The sequence below is a fragment of the Arachis hypogaea genome, chromosome 9 (assembly GCF_003086295.3).
Source record: "Arachis hypogaea cultivar Tifrunner chromosome 9, arahy.Tifrunner.gnm2.J5K5, whole genome shotgun sequence".
NCBI lineage: Eukaryota > Viridiplantae > Streptophyta > Magnoliopsida > Fabales > Fabaceae > Arachis > Arachis hypogaea.
In genome coordinates this window covers 111973881-111995141 of record NC_092044.1, presented here as the reverse complement: position 1 = coordinate 111995141, position 21261 = coordinate 111973881, and the positions used below count along the sequence as shown (strand labels likewise).

General features: G+C 32.2%; 3 protein-coding genes across 9 annotated transcripts; 2 read left to right on the top strand and 1 right to left on the bottom strand.

The window, feature by feature from the left end:
• Positions 1-3277: 3277 nt before the first annotated feature.
• Positions 3278-4283, bottom strand: LOC112711924 (uncharacterized). Its single transcript, XM_072203889.1, has 2 exons — positions 4112-4283; positions 3278-3764 (listed from the first exon to the last, which is right to left on the bottom strand). Exons 1-2 carry the CDS (start codon positions 4147-4149, stop codon positions 3500-3502), a joined length of 303 nt encoding a protein of 100 aa, XP_072059990.1. The 5' UTR covers positions 4150-4283; the 3' UTR covers positions 3278-3499.
• Positions 4284-5863: 1580 nt separating this feature from the next.
• On the top strand, positions 5864-8821 carry LOC112711922 (probable prolyl 4-hydroxylase 9). 3 transcript variants are annotated; one of them, XM_025764662.3, is made up of 8 exons: positions 5866-6031; positions 6184-6294; positions 6591-6748; positions 6868-6970; positions 7052-7147; positions 7241-7306; positions 7386-7505; positions 8598-8821. In XM_025764662.3, exons 1-8 carry the CDS (start codon positions 5981-5983, stop codon positions 8682-8684), a joined length of 792 nt encoding a protein of 263 aa, XP_025620447.1. In that variant the 5' UTR covers positions 5866-5980; the 3' UTR covers positions 8685-8821. The 3 variants fall into 3 exon arrangements, with proteins under 3 accessions (XP_025620448.1, XP_025620447.1, XP_025620445.1); XM_025764660.3 differs by having other exon boundaries at positions 5868-6097; XM_025764663.3 differs by lacking the exon at positions 7241-7306 and having other exon boundaries at positions 5864-6097.
• Positions 8822-16062: 7241 nt separating this feature from the next.
• LOC112711920 (protein FAR-RED IMPAIRED RESPONSE 1) lies at positions 16063-20710 on the top strand. 5 transcript variants are annotated; one of them, XM_025764656.3, is made up of 8 exons: positions 16063-16482; positions 17010-19119; positions 19231-19287; positions 19457-19525; positions 19604-19675; positions 19773-19841; positions 19955-20005; positions 20098-20710. In XM_025764656.3, exons 2-8 carry the CDS (start codon positions 17056-17058, stop codon positions 20143-20145), a joined length of 2430 nt encoding a protein of 809 aa, XP_025620441.1. In that variant the 5' UTR covers positions 16063-16482; positions 17010-17055; the 3' UTR covers positions 20146-20710. The 5 variants fall into 5 exon arrangements, 3 of the variants coding, with proteins under 3 accessions (XP_025620441.1, XP_025620443.1, XP_025620442.1); XR_003157627.3 differs by having other exon boundaries at positions 16065-16482; positions 17010-19087; positions 19180-19287; positions 19607-19675; XR_003157628.3 differs by having other exon boundaries at positions 16065-16482; positions 17010-19087; positions 19180-19287.
• The last annotated feature ends 551 nt before the right edge of the window (positions 20711-21261 follow it).

The window sequence follows — 21261 nt, the reverse complement described above, 5'->3', positions numbered from 1 at the left end:
TAATTAAGATTCGTAAAGTCGACACACATGTGCCATTTACCTGAGATTTTTCTTACCATTACCACATTGGATAGCCATGTTGTGAATCTGATTTCTTTGATGAAGTCAGCAGCGAGTAGATTATTGGTTTCTTCGAGTGACGCCTTCATTTTTTCTGCTCTGAGGTTTCTCTTTTTCTGAGCTATGGGTCGAACTGTTTTGTCAATAGCCAGTTTGTGGCATATGATATCAGGGTCTATTCTAAGCATGTCAGCTGGGGTCCATGCGAATAGGTCGGCATTACTCCTGAGTATAGTTATTAGCTTCAATTTTTCTTCACCTGTCAGGGCGCTTCCTATATAAGTGAATTGGTCCTCTGAATCGGTTAGTTTGATGTTTTCGAGGTTGTCCATTGGTTGAGGTCTTTCACCAAAATCTTCCATGGGTTCAAGCTCGGACAAGGAAGGTAATTTGTTCATGTTGTATACTCCTTGGACCTACGACGATGACTTCGGTTTTGCCGAGCTTTGTTTCAAGCTTGCATTGTAGCATTGCCGATCTTCTTAGTGATCGGCGTGTACCGTCACTACTTTGTTCTCCTGCATAGGAAACTTAACACACAAATGTAAAGTAAATACTACTGCCCTGAAAGCATTCAGAGCAGGTCTCCCAAGAATAATATTATACGGACTAGAGCAGTCTATTATAAGGTATTGAATATTAATTATTCTTGACAAAAGGCTTTCTCCCCTTATCTTCTTTAGCCATATGTGCCCCCATAATGGGGACTCTTTCTCCAAAGAACCCAACTAGCGCTCCAGAGCAGGGTTGCATGGCTTTTTTACACAATTTTATTTTTTTTAAAGTAGAGTAAAATAAGACGTCGGCACTACTGCCGGGGTTTGATAAAACCTTTCTTACCAACAGTTCTCCAGCTTGGATGGAGATTACCACTAGATCGTCGAGGTTCGGGCTTGTAGAATTGAGGTCGAACTGGGTGAAGGTTATTGCCGTGTTTGTTGTGTCTCCCTTTTTTGGATATGTCGTTCCTTCAATTGCTAGCATTGCTCGATAACTCCGTTTCTGGCCAAGGTTGTTTCGCCGCCCCCTGCATATCCTCCTGATATGCAGTTTATTATACCTCTTGGTGGGTTAGGGTTTGTCCACTTACATTTGTCCTTTTCCATTGATGTTTGCAGATGCTCCTTTTTATCTGAATTGCTTTCTTTGTTCTTTTGTCCTTCGATGTACTTGTCCAGAAGACCTTGCCGAGATAATCTCTCATGTAAGTTCTTGGCTATCACATATTCTTTTGTGGTATGTCCAAACTTTTGGTGAAAAGCGCCGTATTTGTTTTTGTCCACGAATTTCTGGTCCTGGTAGCTCCCTGCCCAGGCATGGGGTTTGATTATTTTGGCATGAATGATCTCCTTGATTATGTTCTCTCTCTTGGTGTTAAATCTGGTGTAAGTGTCAAACTTTGGGGCAAGCTTGAATGGTTTCTTCAGTTCTTTATTATTTGGTGATCTAAAGGCCTTTTCTTCCTCTCTTCTGGGTTGGTGTTTGTTCATCCTCCGAGCTTTACAGAGCTCTTCGATCTCTATTTGTCCAGTGACCTTTTCTTGGAATTCATCCAATGTTTTTGGTTTTGCTACCGCCATCGTCTCTTGGAACTTGCCAGGTTGGAAACCGCTTTTGAGGACGTGTAAGTGGACCTCTGGGCTTAGATCTGGAATCTCCATGGTCGCCTTGGCAAACCGTGTCATGTAGTCCTTTAAGCTCTCATGTTGCCCCTGCTTGATAGTGCTTAGGTAGTCTGACCCATGCGCAAATATACGCAGCGAAGTAATCGGTGAAGGATCTTGCTAGTTCTTCGAAAGAAGAGATTGAACATGCAGACAACTTAGAAAACTAGAGTAATGCAGCACCATCTAGATAAGTAGGAAAAGTTTGGCAAAGTATAGGTTCAGAGGCACCATTAAAGAACATCATAGATTGAAATTTCTTAATATGGACACGGTGATCACTGAACCCCTTGTAGGGTTCAAGGGTAGTTCACAGCACAAAGTTTTTCGGCATTTGAAATTTGACAATTTCCTCTGAGAAAGGGTTGTCTATGGTCAGCTTCTCTTTTGGTGGGGTGAGCTTTTGGTATTCTGACTCTTGTGATTGCGTGTTGCTCGGGTTCGAGCTTTTGGGGTCTTCCTGGGCATGTTTTCTAGCTCGATCACTGGATGACAATTCGGCTATCCTTCGAACTTCTGCCTGGAGTTTAGCAATTTGAGCTAGGAGCTCTGCTTGTGTGGGTTGCTGGACTCCGTTGTCAGCCATCCTCGAGATTCAGTAGTCTTGAAAGAAGAGAGCACAAAGCTAAAAAAGAGGGTTAAACTCAGTGGGGTTTTTATTTCGGGCTCCACGATGGGTGCCAGATGTTCCGTCCTATGGAAAGTTGTCGAGCCATGACGATCTCTTTCGAGCAATACACTGCTTGTTCTGAAGGGCTATAGGTCGGCTTGGCCCGAACACCGCGGCAAAAATATCTGCATAAGATATTTCGACGCTCAAGTCAGTGAAAGGTTTAGTAAAGATGTTAATTATATAGATGAATAAATTACTGATTTGTTGGAATATTCCGTGATTCTTGGTGAAGGGTTGAGTTCCGTTTGTGGGGAGGTTGCTTTGTTGATAGCCTTTGATTATTCAAACTTCGTGTCCGACCTTTGTTAATTTATTATTTGGTGGCCGAGGTATAGGGTACGCATCAGGAGTAAAAGTCGAAGTTTAACTCAAATTAATTGGCTATAAAACAGCATATGAAAAGTAGTTATTTATGTATAATTCATAAAAAAAAAGATAACCGAATTAATAAACATGTAAGTATAAGAATAATAAGATGGACCAATCCCATTGACAAACTGGTCGAGGAAATTAGTGTTTGAAATATAGTTGCATTTGGCATGAATGCTGTGATGATTTATTAATTTACTCTCTATTTTTTGTTTTTTTCTCTGTTAGACTTAATATTCTATTCAAAGATTTGATACATGTATGAGCCATTATAATGGTGCAGCAGAAAGTAAATGTTAGACCACAAACTTCCCTTTCATATTATTCTCTCAAGACTTTTAGGTTAGAGAACTTAAAAGTGTTATTTTATGATTTTATCAACTCTCGATGATATATATTGGCTCCTTTATTTAGATTAGATGCTTTATTAAGACCACAAGCAGTGTATTCAGCAACTGTATCAATCAATAGCCACATTAAGATATTTAGTATAGTGACAGAAGAGACACACAGTGATTATGCATGGTGTAAGAAACCACAATTACTTGTTAAGGATTATTGAAGCATTCATAAGGATGCTTGATCTCCATATTTATTTAGTTACAATAGCCACTCAACATTTGCATGTTGGTGCTACTTTAAGTTTGGGAACTAATAACCTTATTGACTATGTATATTATATATCTATAGGTAGTTATTTAGTCCCCCATTAACAGGAATTTAATCCAATTAATTAAGCTTTTGTGTTGTCTACGCCATCAACATTTCTGAGCCAGTAAGTCTGAGTGAAAGAGGCTGCACCCTCAGGAACATCATCCATCACCCATTCATGCCCTTTTGGGAAGTAAATCCCTGTGCGTGGGTGTGGAACCCAGCATGTTGAATCCTCTATCTTCCCATAACTCTTTGGAATTCCTCCACAGCTTTCTGCTGCATGTTGGGAACTCCCTGAGAACTTTATCACCCCACTTTCTGTTCTCCTTGCTCCCCTGTTTGTCCTTCACATTTCAATTCTTATCATTTAAATGGACTAAAACTATGTTTCTTGGTATCTCAACGTAAAATACAATTATATTAATGGTGAAAACTTACACGCAGTTATCTTCATGCGAAGTTGATAGTTGAGAGCCGTTAGATAAAAATCTAGTCAAATCAGCTTAATCATCTAACGACTCTCAATTATCAATTTTACGTGAAGTTAACTGCAAGATTCTCTATCATAAAAGAATCATCAAACAGGATTAAGGAATCATGGTAAGGCCAATGCACTATTATTTCTAGTGGCAAACACTCCTGAATATGCAACACAACTTGATCATTAAGAAAATTACTGATGATAACTTACCGGAGAAGCAACATATCTGTGACGCCGCGCCTGGCCATGAGAGCTGCAAGAAGCTAAGCAGAATCAATCAGGTGGTACAATAATATGTAGTGAATCAATATCAATGCAGTACCACGGATAGTATGCGTTACAATTGTCTCAAAACAAGGAATGTTTTTGCTTTCAAAAACCCCATCACCTCACAAGGGTATTTATAGCAGTGTAATGCTGCATGATTTGCAAATAAAGAGAAAGGATCCAATGAAAGAATAAGTTCTTTTTCCACATGTATTGAAGCATAAAAGCAGATAGAGAGACTTTATTTGAGTTACTGGAAATGGGTTAATGATGTGAGAGCTTTGTGTTTGGCTGGGAAAACCAATCTGTGGTTTTAAATCCTTGCTTTTGAGGCACCGTTAAAAGTGCTTTCAGAAATGGATAAAGCGACTCTATCTTATTAAGAATTATTGTGGAGGTTTCTCTTATAAGATCTTTAAGGACAAGAAAGAATATTGCTATTGTACGACCCTTTATGATATTGGAATAACTCTATTAACACACTATTTCTTGTTTAAAACAAGTACAAACTTCATTCATATCATTAATTAATCACATTTTCTGCTAATACAAGCCCCCTATTTGGAAGGACACTGTCACATTTGATTGTTCCATTTATAATCTGCGCGTGGAAGTGTCTATTATTCCTAGCTACATCGTGTATAATCCGTGTTATAGAATAAATACCATCAACATGGTTCAGTACTCATGATCTTAGTCCTTAATTGTTCTCTTTTTCTCTTTTCTGATGAAACAATTTAACATGGCATATTATCCGCTGTTAGCTTAAAAAAGTGTGTGGCCAGCTAATGGAAAAAAGAAGCTAGTGCATATTAGTAACAAATTAAGAATGTAAGTTTCATTTAATTAGTTAAAATTTGCCATTTTCAACTCATATAAAGATTCCCCTTTTTATTTGAGACAATAGTACTATATTACTGTCCATGCATAATTTTAATATCAGATTAATTAGTTTTTGAAAAAAAATATTTAAGTCTTTTATGATAATAAGAAACAAAAAGAAATTAAAATTACTCATATATATTTTGTTATTTATAGTGGCGCATTTTGTTGTTGTCATATAAGTATAAAGATGATGTCGTTTTAAATAATAATGCATTTGTTATATTATATCATGAGTTTTCATATAATATTTATAAACTGCTCTTTATTTATTATAAATTCTAATAAAATAGGTTAAATTTCGTTTCAAAAATTATTATTTATGTGACGATCTTTTATAAACAAACATATCATTATAATTAGCGATACACATAAATACCGCCATTAAATTTTATATCATAAATTGACAAAAAAAAAAACATAAGGTATCCATTATTTAATATTGCAGAAGACTAAATTACTATTTTTTTTAGGAACTAATTAATTGAAGATCGAAATTCTGAGGATCTAGTTATTATTTTGCTGTTAAATAAACAAGATTGCACGTGTAACTTTGAGATACTCATTATAAAAATAAAAATTAAAATAAAACACTGTGGTTAGATATAACATTACATATTAGGCAATTGCTTGTTCATTAAAAAGTTGTGTAGCATCTACACTGAAAAAGGTACCAGGTTTGCAAAAATTAATAAACTAGAGTGAGTGGTGTGGATTGACAAGTGTAAGAAAATATGGAAATAGTTCCGCCATTATCGCGTAAGGTGACACGTTTTGTAGAGAGAAAGTGACATGCAACCCAAACCCAAAATATTTGATTATAATCTTCACTCTCCACACGCTTGTTGCAGAGCAAAACCTTTAGAGACAAGAAACAAAGAGTGAAAAAAAAAAAAGAGACTAGTTTTGTTGATTGATCATAATATAAGGATGAAAGGGAAAGCCAAAAGATCGAAAGTGAAGTTGGGGGTTCCTGTTCTGGTAATGGTTTGCTCCCTTTTCTTCTTTACTGGCCTCTTTGTATCTCCTATGCTCTTCAACTTTCAGGTTCTTATTAGCTTCTTCCTTTTGCTGGATACATATTTCATATTAAAAGCTCATTTAATTAGCATTAGCTATGATGATGATTGCAGGATTTTGGTGACGTGGGACAGGGGCAACCGTGGTCTAGATTGCTTCAGGAATCTGCTGCCAAAGAATATGGCAAGTCTGGAGACCCCTGTCTTCATTCAATCCCATTTCAGGTGTGACCCTTATAATCTCCTGTTCCTTCATGTTGAACTTTAGAAGGAGAAGGAGGAGTATTAATATATTTTGAAGTTTAGTTAGCATCAGCAGTAATTTAGATTTAATGGAGACTTTAGACACCCTTTCTGCTGATAAAAAGATTTAGAGTTTGATTTGACTCTTAAAAGGAAATTTTATTAGACAAATGAAAAGAGTGAATTTCTATGTGTATAACTATTCAAATGTCTCTTTTATTAGCTTAATCTTTTGAGAGGAGTAATTTTACATAGATGTCGGACTTTTTTTTGTTCAGATTTTGAGTTGGCGACCAAGGATAGTTTACTTTCCGAATTTCACAACTGCAGATGTATGCGAAAAAATAATTGAAATGGCAAAGCCTAAATTGGAACCCTCTAAATTGGCATTGAGGGAAGGAGAAACTGTTGAGAGCACAAAAGGCACTAGAACAAGGTACTCTTTATCATGTAATTTTGGATCTTATATTGGAAAAAAAAAAAAAAATTATGGTGTCACATGATAGTTTTACCTTACCATAGTTAAGTTGAGTGCTAACTTTCAACTGTCAACAGTTCAGGTGCATTCATCTCTGCATCAGAAGACAAATCTGGTATCTTAGACTTCATTGAAAAGAAAATTGCTAAGGTTACAATGATACCAACGAGTCATGGAGAAGTATGTTTTTGTTTCTTAATCTGTTTGTGAACCTTCCATGACAGGAAAACTGTTCTATTCATGTATGTTGCTGTAATGCAGGCATTCAATATACTGAGATATGAGGTTCTTCAGAAATATGATACTCATTATGATGCCTTTGACCCATTTGAATATGGAAATGTTCAGAGCCAAAGGGTATATCTTTCTTCACACTCTTTACTTTTCTTTTCACCATAATATGCTAATTGTGAATGCATCTTGCTGGTTGTCTCATGCTTAATTGCCCAGATTGCTTCGTTTTTACTATACCTATCAAGTGTAGAAGCAGGAGGAGAAACCATGTTCCCTTTTGAGGTGAAACATGGAATTTACTACCATGTCTTTGATACTTTCAATGCCATCAAACTTGATGATAAGTGTTTTTAATTTGCAGGATGGTTTGAACATGGACATTGGTTATGATTATAAACAATGCATTGGTTTGAAGGTGAAGCCAAGACAAGGTGACGGGCTTTTATTCTATTCAGTTCTTCCAGATGGGAACATTGATAAGGTAAAAATCTTCCATTTTAGACAACAATGTTATAATAACAGGGTGGATACTCATTCTGTCTTTGTTTTTTTTTACTCTGTGAAACTGATTAGTCCCTCCTCTGTCAATAATTTCTCTCTTGAGAAGTTAATCAACTTATTTATCCACTAAGTGTAAGCTAGGATTGACAGTTTTTTATTTATTTGGGATTTCATTGTCTTTTATATTAGAATAATTATTAGGGGTCATTTAAGATTTTTTTTCTATTTTTTATTTTTTCATATATATTAATTAAATTTATTATGCAAAAATTAAAAAATATTAATAATTTTTAAATTTTTTTTACTTATAGAAATTGAATAGAAAATATACGTATTAATAAGAATGACATTAATAATTATTGTTATAAGTCTTATCTATTTGTTATTAGCTATTCTAAAATGTTAAAATATAGATTTTTGATGTTATGTTTACATAGTTAGTTAACATAAACATTATCATTTGTTGTATTTGTTTTAGATAAAATATTGTGTCAATTTTTTCATTATCTATTATAAAATAAAATGTATACTTCATCTAAAAATAATGAGTTTATGTAAATTATGATGGTTAATTTAAATTGAATACACCTAAAATTTAATATAATCTAAATAATATAATATTTTAATAATTGTTTTAAACAACAATGAAAAGATTAAAAAATATATTTTTATTTTGAATAAAAAATATATATTCTCTATTTAATTTTTACGAGTAAAAAAATTTAAAAATTGCTAATATTAATCAGTTTTTATACACAATAAATTTAATCAATGTATATGAAAAAGATAACAACAAAATAAAAAAAAATCTTAAACGGTCCTGACAATTATCTACAAAAAACAACGAAGTCCTAAACACAAAAATTTATCAATCGTTAATTCAGAGAAAAAACATTAATCGAAGGGTTAATTAGTCTCACAAAAATAAAAATCAAGAATTAAAAATAATTTTGTTTGTTAAGAATTTCGTTATCTTTTAGAATAATTATTAGGAATTACTTAAATTTTTTTCTCTAATAATATAATATTTTGTTACTTTCCTTCCTGGTTGATTATGTGAATGTTAGTGCAGACTTCTCTTCATGGAAGCTGTCCAGTGATTGAGGGGGAGAAATGGGTGGCAACTAAGTGGATCAATGATAAAAAGCAACACTACTAAATGTTCTTACTCCCAAATTTTCAATTTTCTCTATCAAATTCATGCCTCTTGGATACAAATTTTACTCTTGTTAATAATTCTATTGTAAGTTGTAACATTGATCAAATTTCCATTTTAGTTTTTTTTTTAGTATAACATATCTGCTGCATCTCTAAACTAATCTTGATTTCATTATCATTCCAATGGTTAAAATAAGAATACAACCATGTAACGTTATAAAAAAATCGATTATTTATATAAAATGCAAGATATGTATTTAATTGTAAAAAAAATGTAAATTTAATTAATATAAAAAATATAAAATGAAGACATTATAATTAAGTGAATTTGATCTCGTGTTTTTTCAAATAAAAGATTAATTGTTTTTTATCAATAATCTAATAACAATTAAATAAAAAAATAATGTTATACATCTATTTTTTTATAAATTAAGTGTAATCAAATTAAATAATACGATTTAGAATAATATTAGTTATAACTGATTTTTATTATGTTAGATCTATTTAGTTAGACTTGATTAATAAAAATATTTAAATGTATAGTATTATTATAAATAAAATAAATTATATCATTATAATTAATATTAACTCTTAATTTGATTTGGGTTTTAATAATTTAACCAATTAACTAATGATTTTTTTTTAAATTACACAATTATTAGAGAAGTCATATTTTATAATTTTCATTTTCTTCAAACCACTTATTTATTGATAAATTCTAACAAACAAATAAAAAAAATCAAATGCTAGACTAACCTAAAGTAAAACGAAAGAGCATATATGTCTAATAATTACGTGCTGATCAAATATTTGTGTATCATGTACAAAATTACATAATTTTACTATAAAGAATTTAAAAACTGAAAAAGTAGTCTTTTTTTTTTTTAATTTGGTTATAGTAAACCTTCTTAAAATTCTGTTTGAAGATATAACATAATGTTATATACTATTGCTATTTTTCTTCAATGGAAAAACAAATTTTTTTAAAAGAAAAACTTTGCATCAATTTAGCTTCAATGGAACAATCACCGTTGGTTTTATTTTTTAAATTTGTTCCTCTTAGCATTTGAGCTTTTGTTTTTGTTTTCGTTTTTTGAAATTAATTAATAAATGGATTGATTTGAAAAAAAATATAAAAAAAATTGTAAAATGAAATTTTTTTTAGTAACTCTCCTAATTAAAAAAAAAATAAAAAGTATAGGTGAACAATTATTTCTAACTAGTCAACTTTAAACAATTGTAATTAATAATTATTAATTTTGTATTTTAAAAAAATAAAATTTAAATAATTACTAATTAATGATAATTAATTAATATAAAATATAATTTAAAAATATTTATTGATTTATTGTTAATTAGATCTTTATTGATTATCTAATAAAATTGTAAAAAAAATATTATAATTAATTATTTAAATTATCAAAACTTAAGTTAAATTAAGAGTTGGTATTAGTTGTGATAATAAAAATCTATTTCATCTAATAATAATTATTAAATATCGTAAAAGATAACTAACTTTTTATTTAAAAGAGAATTAGATAGAATTTATTTTATTATCGTATATGTTATATTCTATTATTAATAAAAGAATGACCATACGTAAAAACCAACGCAATTCACAAGTATAAAATTATGTAAAATCTTATAAATTAATTATTTATGCTAAACTTACGATATTTTAACTAGGTGACAAATTGGGAAGTCCATCCCACCTTCCAAAAGTCCGTCATCTCATCTAATAGGTTGGTCCGTTCGGTTCTATCTAATGTCATGAATTATTTTTTTGTCCCGTTTAATAGTAGATTGATGGTCAAGTATATTAATTTTTTTTATAAACTATTAAATATTAAAAATATATATAATTTAAAAAATATTTTAATAAATTTATAATTTTTAAAAATATAAAAAATATAATTTTTAAATTTACGAATATTAAAACTTTTATAATTATATATATATGTAATAAATATAATAATAAATCAATTTTCTTAAAATAAAATAATAAAATTAATATTGTCCAAAACAAAATAAATATTATTTAAAATATATAATTAAACATCTACAAATTTATAATCAATCAAATATAAAATATAATCCAAAATATAACTTAGAACATTTTTAATTATCATCTTCGTTTTCTTGTAGATCAATAATATTACAAAAATGTGTAAAAAAAAGCCCTGACAAAAAAATGTCTAATTCGCTAAATCTGCGTTTGTTTTTAGAGACAGGACAGAACATGACACTGAAATGGAGACAATAGAACAGAGACACTAAAAATTATCTTTTGTGTATTCTGTCCCGCTCCACCGAAACCCGTCAAAACTTACAGATTAAGCGGTGCAAATTAGACGGACTTTTTAAAATTTGGCGATTTTAAGTTTCCAACATAACCCACTTTTTTTGTGAATTACGCAAGCCAACTCGATGGATTTTGGCTCGTTTGACACTCCTAATTCGGGAATGGATCCTCTAAATTGTTAAAAAAAATTGAGAGTGTAAAGTGTGATCTCTAACTCTTCATTGTTTTCTTTAGTAAGGTTTTAATGAGGCATATTCCTAAATGAGCATCGAAGGGGAAGTGTTACAATAAGGATAAGGATGGATGCTCATTGATGGTGGATCTAATTTCCTATGCTAAAGGAAGCAGTTTCTCATGACAGCACAATTAACATAGTTTGAAAAGTTGAATTTATTTGCCTATAAAAGCATGGACGAGGCAAATAGATTTTACACACAAAAATACTAATATTTATTAAAAGCGAATGCAATTCTCTCTCTTTATTTTTATACTCCTTTCTATCTTTATATATATATATATATATATATATATATATATATATATATATATATATATATATGCAATTCTCTCTCTCTTTACTTTTTATACTCCTTTCTATATATATATATATATATATATATATATATATATATCATTATTGAGCTAATTATTTTAACATTAGAGTCTTCTATTTATACATCTTTATTTTATATTTAATATATCTTTTATTTATTTCACAACACGTTATCAGCACGATGCTCTAACCAACTGAGCTAATAGGCCACCAGCCAAATGTTTCCCATTTAAGAATATTTGGGTGTGCGATATATGTTCCTATTGCACCACCTAATCGCACCAAAATGGGACCCCAAAGAAAATTGGGGATATATGTTGGATATGATTCTCCCTCTATAATGAGGTATCTTGAGATACAAACTGGAGATGTATTTAAAGCCCGGTTTGCAGATTGTCATTTTGATGAATCAAAATTTCCAACATTAGGGGGAGAGAATAAGCTTCCTGAAAAGGAACTTAACTGGAATGCATCATCGTTGATGCATTTAGATCCTCGATCAGGGTAATGTAAACTGGAAGTTCGAAAGATTATACATTTGCAAAGAATAGCAAATAAATTGCCTGATGCATTTTCCGATACAAAGAGGATAACTAAATCTTATATACCAGCGAAAAATGCCCCAATTCGAATTGATGTCCAAGTCGGACAAGTAGCCACTGAAGCAAATTCACGCCAAAAGCGTGGCATGCCTGTCGGTTCCAAAGACAAAAATCCTCGAAAGAGAAAAGAGGTAAATAATATTCCTGTTGAAAAAGACATAGTAGAGACACCTGCAGTTGTCCAAAATTCTTATATAACGCCAGAAGACGTTCAGGTACCTGAAAATTGTGAAAATGACGAGATCTCGATAAATGATGTCTTTACAGGAGAGAAATGAGACCGAAATAAGATAATTGCCAATGAAATATTTGCATATAATGTGGCATTGAATATCATGCATGAAAATAAGGATCTTGAGCCAAGATCAGTCGAAGAATGTCGACAAAGGAATGATTGGTCAAAATGGAAAGAAGCTATGAAGGCTGAATTAGACTCACTTGCAAAACGTGAAGTCTTTGGACCTGTAGTCTGTACACTTGAAGATGTAAAATCTGTTAGATATAAGTGGGTATTTGTGAGAAAACGAAATGAGAAAAATGAAGTTGTGCGCTAGAAAGCCTGGCTTGTGGCACAAGGTCTTTCACAAAGTCCCGATATAGACTATGAAGAAACGTATTCTCCTGTAGTGGATGCGATAACATTGCGTTATTTGGTCAGTTTATCTGCATATCATAAACTGCATATGCATTTAATGGATGTGGTAACAGCCTATTTATACGGCTCATTAGATCGGGATATCTATATGAAAGTCCCTGAAAGACTAAAGATATCTAAACCATCTAATGAATATTCGCAAGGGTTATACTCAGTCAAATTGCAAAGATCTTTATATGATCTAAAGCAATCTGGACGAATGTGGTATAATCGTCTTACTGAGTATCTGGACAAAAATGGTTTCAAGAATGATGATATATGCCCGTGTGTTTTTATAAAGAAAACTGCTTCTGGATTTATTATAATTGCTGTGTACGTTGATGATTTAAATATCATTGGGACTCCTGAAGAGATTTCAACAATTATAAAAACTCTAAAAGAAGAGTTTGAGATGAAAGATCTTGGAAAGACTAAATTTTGTCTCGGACTGCAGATCGAGCATATAAAAGATGGGATCTTTATTCATCAAACAACATACACAGAAAAGATCTTGAAGATATTTTATATGGATAAGTCACATCCATTAAGTACTCCAATGATCGTAAGATCTTTGGATGTGAAAAATGATCAATTTCGTCCTAAATAAGAGAATGAAGATATCATTGGTCCTGAAGTACCATATCTTAGTGCCATTGGAGCGCTAACGTATCTTGCTAATAATACGCGACCTGACATATCATTCGCGGTGAATTTACTAGCAAGATATAGTTCCTCTCCAACCAGAAGACATTGGAGTGGAATCAAGCAAATCTTTCGATATCTTCATGGAACGGTTGATATGGGATTGTTTTATCCCTATGGATCCAAGTCACAATTAGTTGGCTATGCGGATGCTGGATACTTGTCCGATCCACATAAAGAGAGATCTCAAACAGGATACCTGTTCATGTATGGTGGTACAGCTATATCATGGGGGTCCACAAAACAGACGATAGCAGCAACCTCTTCTAATCATGCTGAAATACTGGCAATTCATGAAGCTAGTCGCGAGTGTTTTTGGCTGAGGAGTCTGATTCAATATATTATGTCATCATGTGGACTGATTGATCATAAGATAGCTCCAACTGTCCTGTTTGAAGATAATACAGAATGCATTGTTCAACTTAAAGGCGGATACATCAAAGGTGATAGAACAAAGCATATTTCTCCCAAATTCTTCTTCACTCATGATCTTCAAAATCAAGGGACAATTGATATCCAACAGATCCGCTCAAGTGATAATCTGGTAGATTTATTTACAAAGTCATTCCCAAAATCCTCCTTTGAAAGATTGGTACATGAGATTGGGATGCGCCGATTTCGAGACATTAAATGATGTCGGCATAAGGGGGAGACTGTACTCTTTTTTCTTTGGTCAGGTTTGTTCCCATTGGATTTTTCTTGACAAGGTTTTTAATGAGGCAGTTTCCGTCACAAAGGATATTGTACTATTTTTCCTTCACTAAGTTTTTTTCCCACCGGGTTTTTCTTTAGTAAGGTTTTAATGAGGCATATTCCTAAATGAGCATCGAAGGGGGAGTGTTACAATAAGGATAAGGATGGATGCTCATTGATGGTGGATCTAATTTCCTATGCTGAAGGAAGCAAATTCTCATGACAGCACAATTAATATAGTTTGAAAAGTTGAATTTATTTGCCTATAAAAGCATGGACGAGGCAAATAGATTTTACACACAAAAATACTAATACTTTATTTTCTTTCTCTATACAGCAATAATAAAATAAAAGCGAATACAATTCCCCCTCTTTACTTTTATATTCCTTTCTATCTTTATATATATATATATATATATATATATATATATATATATATATATATATATATATATATATATGTAATTCTCTCTCTTTACTTTTTATATTCCTTTCTATCTATATATATATACACATTACAACATATAATATTATTATATATATATATATAAATTATTATTGAACTAATTATTTTAATATTAGAGTTTTTTATTTATACATCTTTATTTTATATTTAGGTAGATTCTATGATGTAGAAAGAGAGAATCTTCTACATCTATATATATTTGTTGTCAATAGAAAAAAATACCAAGTGTCCAGAAAGAGAAAATTTAAAAACAATATCTATCATTATTTTATTAAGTTGCAAAATGTTTTCAATTTTTTTTTCTTGATGTACGTGAAAAAATTTATTAGTTAAATATAATAAATATTTATTTAATTAGTGATTATAAAAATAATATTGGACCTTTATTTGAATTTTTTTGTTTTTGTAAAATTTTATTTATTTTGGATCAAATCATATTTATAAATAAAAATTAAAAATATAGACCTAAATTTTATAAATTACAAGATTTATAGAAAAAAAATCTTTTTTATATGTATGAGAAAAAAAAGTCTCCTTCTAAAATGTTCACGAGAAATACATAAAAAAATTCTATAGTAATTAGATACATTTTTTGGAATAATAATGAACAAAATTTATTAGAAATATAAAAAGAGTAATAAGTTGGTTAAAAAATTTGAGAAAGTAATATATATTTAGAAAAACAATATGATTACGGTTTAAAAGGTTAAATTTTTTTTATAAATAATAGTTCTAGTAAATAATATAAAATTTGTGATATACGTAAATACAATTTTTAATTAATATATATGATTTGAATATTAATTTAAATTTAAATTTATCTATTTTAAATATTAAACAATATTTTATATTGTATTTTAATTTTTAAGTTGATAAATGAATAATTAATTATTTTTAATTTATTATGTGTTAATTTTTAATTGTGAGATGAATTTGTTTATTTCACGTATTAAGTATTGAATTTTTTTTTGTGACTATATCAAGTATTGAATTTGATTATATTTACATATATTGCAAATTTTATATTGTTTACTATAATTATTATTTATGAAAATATTTTAATCTTTTAAACCGTAATCATTACCCAAAATAAATAGAATTCACAAAAAAAAGTCCAATATCATTTTTATAGTCACTAATTAAATAAATATTTATTATATTTAGTTACTAAATTTTTTTCACATATTTCAAAGAGTAGCAAAAAAAACAAACAAAAAAAACTCTGCAACTTATTAAAATAATAACAGATATTATCTTTTAAATTTTCTCTTTTTAGACACTTGATAATTTTTTCTATTAACAATAAATATTTATAGATGTAAAATTTTTTTTCCTTTTACATCATAGAATTCATCTTATATTTAATATATCTTTTATTTATTTCACAACATTTTATAATTTATTGTTAATTAATAGGAAAATGGTGTGTAAAGTGAGTGAGATAAACGCAATGTGGTGCAGTGTGTGAGAAGAAAAGTACAGCTTCCGGAGAGTCACAACCAACAACTAATAAGTTGTAGAGAGAGAGAATATGAGAGCGTGAGTCACGCGCCAAGTCGTCGTAGGAAGTGCAGTGGTGGAGGAAGACGCGTGTGAGAGAAGAAGAAGAACAAGAGAGTAGAAGATAAAAATCAACGACGCGCGGTGAGGCGAATGCAGATTTCAGACTTAGAGAGCGAGTGAACTAAGAAAGCGAGTGGACCTTGACCCTCCCCAGTTTGTCTTCGATCCCATCCACAATTGTTTTTTTTCCCCAATTCCCAAACCCTAGCTTTCCCACTCGCGCTTTTCCCTCACTCGCCCTTCCTTCCGCCTTTTCAAACTCCGTCTTCACCCGCCACTTCAAGGTTCTTTTTTATTCCTCTCTCTCTCTCTCTCTTTTAATTTTTTGCTAAATTTTGTGGTAATTGTTTGTGAAAATGCGTCCAATGCTGCCAAAGTGAACGTAGTTGCTGAAAAGCGTTGTGGTTCTAGCAATTCCAAGTCTATGATGAGCTACTTGTAGTGTAAGAAAATAAGCTAAAATACAATTCTAGATGTTGGAACTCCAAATGTGGAGCTAGAAATCGCGTTCTGCTCAGTTCAATGCTCATTTTAATGGTCAAGAGTGGCTTTTTGCGTAACTGTTTTGTTTCTAATGCCTTGTCGATTTGCAGCTCTTATTATAGATTGATCGCTTGCATACACACTGAATTTTGTATCATCTGTTTGAATTGAAAGCTGTTCACTTTTTGTTTCTTTCCCCTCTTTTAATGACGTATGACTGTAAATTTTATACTGGATGGCTAGTTTTGGAATTGGGCTTTTGATAAGCTTTCTATCGTTGTATATTATGGTAACAAGGCAGTAATCAAAGTGCATCTTTGTGTTACAGGAGATATTCAGAACAGAGTGCATGATAGTTCATCAGTGAGTGAAATATGGTTGATGCTTTGAATGAAGTGCAACGCAGCGGCAATGCATTTGTTATTCCTGCTAAGAGGGATGCTGTATTGTTTGAAGGAGACAAAGATTTAGAGCCACACAATGGGATTGAATTTGAATCTCATGAAGCAGCATATTCATTTTATCAGGAATATGCCAAATCAATGGGATTCACAACTTCGATCAAGAATAGCAGACGCTCAAAGAAAACAAAAGAATTTATTGATGCCAAATTTGCGTGCTCTCGGTATGGCGTTACACCTGAGTCTGACAGCGGGAGCAGTCGAAGACCCAGTGTAAAGAAGACAGATTGCAAAGCCTGCATGCATGTGAAAAGAAGGTCAGAAGGGAAGTGGATCATTCATGAATTTATAAAGGAACACAACCATGAACTCTTACCGGCTTTGGCATATCATTTTCGTATTCATAGGAATGTCAAGTTAGCTGAAAAGAATAATATTGATATTTTGCATGCTGTTAGTGAACGAACCAGAAAAATGTATGTTGAGATGTCTAGGCAGTCTGGTGGGTGTCGAAATACTGGATCCCTCTTGGGGGACACAAATGATCAGTTTGACAGAGGCCGACAGCTGGCTTTGGATGAGGGAGATGCCCATTTCATATTGGAGTATTTTAAGCGCATCCAAAAGGAGAACCCCTATTTCTTCTATGCTATCGATTTAAATGAAGAGCAACGTTTAAGGAATCTATTCTGGGTTGATGCAAAAAGTAGGAACGATTATCTTAGCTTTAATGATGCAGTCTCATTTGATACCACTTACATCAAAAGCAATGATAAGTTACCATTTGCTCCTTTCATTGGGGTGAATCATCACTCTCAACCTATATTGCTTGGGTGTGCTTTGCTTGCAGATGAGACCAAGCCAACATTTGTCTGGTTAATGAAGACATGGCTTAGAGCGATGGGAGGGCAAGCTCCCAAAATTATAATTACTGATCAAGACAAAGCCTTGAAGACAGCAATTGAAGAAGTCTTCCCAAATGCGAGACATTGCTTTGCCCTTTGGCACATACTTGAAAGGATACCTGAAAATCTATCTTCTGTGATCAAGCAGTATAAGAACTTCTTGCGAAAGTTAAACAAGTGCATTTTTAAGTCATGGACTGATGAAGAGTTTGACATGAGATGGTGGAAAATGGTCACTAGATTTGAACTTCAAGATGATCTATGGTGTCAATCACTGTATGAAGATCGGAAAAAGTGGGTGCCAACTTATATGGGGGATACTTTTTTAGCTGGAATGTCTACACCTCAGCGTTCTGAAAGTATGAACTCTTTCTTTGACAAATACATACACAAGAAAATCACCCTTAAAGAGTTTGTGAAACAATATGGGTTAATCCTTCAGAATAGGTATGAAGAGGAGGCAATTGCAGATTTTGATACATTGCACAAGCAGCCAGCACTCAGATCTCCTTCACCTTGGGAAAAACAAATGTCAACGGTTTATACACATGCAATATTTAAGAAATTCCAAGTTGAAGTTTTGGGTGTAGCTGGCTGTCAATCTAGAACAGAGCCTGGTGATGGACCAATTACAAAGTTTATAGTTCAAGATTATGAGAAAGATGAAGAGTTTTTGGTTACATGGAATGAATTGAGCTCAGATGTCTCTTGTTTCTGTCGATTGTTTGAATATAAAGGTATCCTTTGCAGGCATGCGTTAAGCGTTCTCCAACGTTGTGGTTGTTCAAGTGTTCCACCTCATTATGTTATGAAAAGATGGACGAAAGATGCCAAAAGTAGGGAACCCATGGCAGATAGGACTCAGAAAGTACAAACAAGGGTGCAGCGTTATAATGATTTGTGTAAACGTGCTATTGATTTGAGTGAAGAAGGATCACTGTCTGAAGAGAGCTATAGTGTTGTTTTCCGTACACTTGTTGATACCCTGAAGAACTGTGTATATGTAAATAATTCTAACAACAATGGTGCAGAAACTAGCAACAATTCTTTTTCCGTTCATGAAGCAGAAGAAAATCAGGGCACCCTTCAATTGAAAGCAAGTAAGAAGAGGGGCACTGCTAGGAAAAGAAAGGTCATTTCTGTGTTCTATTGTTGATCTACTTACATGTTAATACGTCTTTATGCTTTGTAGCTTTTGGAAGGTCAGGACATCGATTTGAGAATCAATTCCATTTATCTGCAGGTGCAGTCAGATCAGGAAGTTATGCTTGTTGACACACAAGATAGCCTGCAGCAAATGGTTTGTGCTATCTACTTTTCAGTTTGATCTGTTTCAGCTTTAACAAATACATACGGTGCATTTATTCTCTTGTGAATTGCAAGGCATTTCACGCGAATATCTGCTATATTTGATTAATTCTAGAAATAAGTGTATATGCTTTATATAACCTGTGCTATCATTCTTTTAGGATAATCTAAGCTCAGACACAATAACACTCAATGGATACTATGGTACCCAGCAGAGCATGCAAGGACTGGTATTTAACACTTAATTGATTAATAAATTACATTTTCTCGTATTTTAGGACATTAATTATTATTCTTTAATGTTGCAGCAGGTACGGTTGAACTTAATGGAGCCGCCTCATGATGGTTACTATGTCAATCAACAGAATATGCAAGGCTTGGTAAGTTATCCTAATCATGATGATAAGCTGCAGATACGATTATATGTTTACACAGATTGGAATATACAATTATAAGTTGACATCTATATCCTTGTAGGGTCCCTTGAATTCTATGGCTCCTAGCCATGATGGGTTTTTTGGAACTCAGCAAAGCATTCATGGGCTGGTAGAGTACTTTTTGTTTTATTTTTAATTTTCAATGAAATTGTTTGGAAGTTAATGACTAAACTAACTTTAACATGATAGCTTTTTGCTGATTTTTTTCATTGGTTCATGTAGGGAGGGCAACTGGAATTCCGCCCTGCTACTTCTTTTGGATATAGCCTTCAGGTTTGTTCATGGAATGTGTTCTAATATTTTTTAATTGGAATAACAAATTGTTTTTGGTTTTCACTGTCTGAACTACACAACCCTGAGTGCAGGATGAGCCTGATCCTCTGTTCCATGGCAGTAGTTCTAGAAATACTTAGAAGACAACTCTCTCTGAATGTCATGTTGCTTTCTGCGCTGTTGTTTATTTTCGGCAGCACAATAATTGGGAAAGAATTCTTCTCCGCTTATCAAACTAAAGAGAATGTGGAGAATCAGGGGTAGTATGCTGGAGATCAAGAAATTCAGTTTCGAACAAGCAAGATGCAGAAATTGTTCAGGTCCTGTAACTGGAACAGATACAAGGACGTGAATTTTCATGGTGGATACACAATTGGGTCCCTTGGAGCAATTTACACATCAAGTATGTGATCTGCAGTGAAATTAATATATGGAGACTAACCAGATTTTGGGCTAAAAATCAAATGCCATCCGCAGCTCTTCTCTGAAGATTGTGTTAGTTGTCGTGATAATAGTTTATGTACAGTGGTTGAAATATTAGCATTAAAGGTTCTCTGTATACCCAAAAAACAAACAAGAAAAAGATGTTTTAAAAGTTCCATCGTGTTGTATAGTCAAACTTTTATTGAGAACAAAACTGGTTTGCACCCAGATGAAAAGCATGAATACAGATTGTGCCACAAAAGGGACAAACTTTTCGTTAAACATAATCCCCAAGATAGCTGGTGGCATGGATAATTTCTAACCATCTGTCGATCTGTCTTAAAAAATATTGTTGATATGAATCCAATACAAGCAAGAGCGAGATGAATACATGATGGATTAATCAAATATTAGCAACTTTGTTAGGAGTAGTAGTTAAAATAAAATAAAAATAAACAAATAAAGTATTAATATATTTTTAATTAAATTTTAAATTATTTCAATATAAATTCTGTCATGATTTTTTAACCTTAGATGAATATGTATTTTTATTGTGTATTTTACGAATATTTTGGTATTATTTTAAGAAGATGAGATATATCCTTACTTCCATTTAGTGGAGAACTGGAGATTGTATCTCTTTAGTCTTTACTAATGCAATGATCATTGCGATCCATAATTCTTATTGAGAGATTCCCACTTACCATATCCACATTGTGACTTGTGAGTTCCTGTTGATGCTGCCTTTCAGATATTTGGTCAAGCAATGCAACCCAGTCAATACTCCACATAGTTCCCAACTTACCACGTAACTATAATTAAGAGAGGGAATG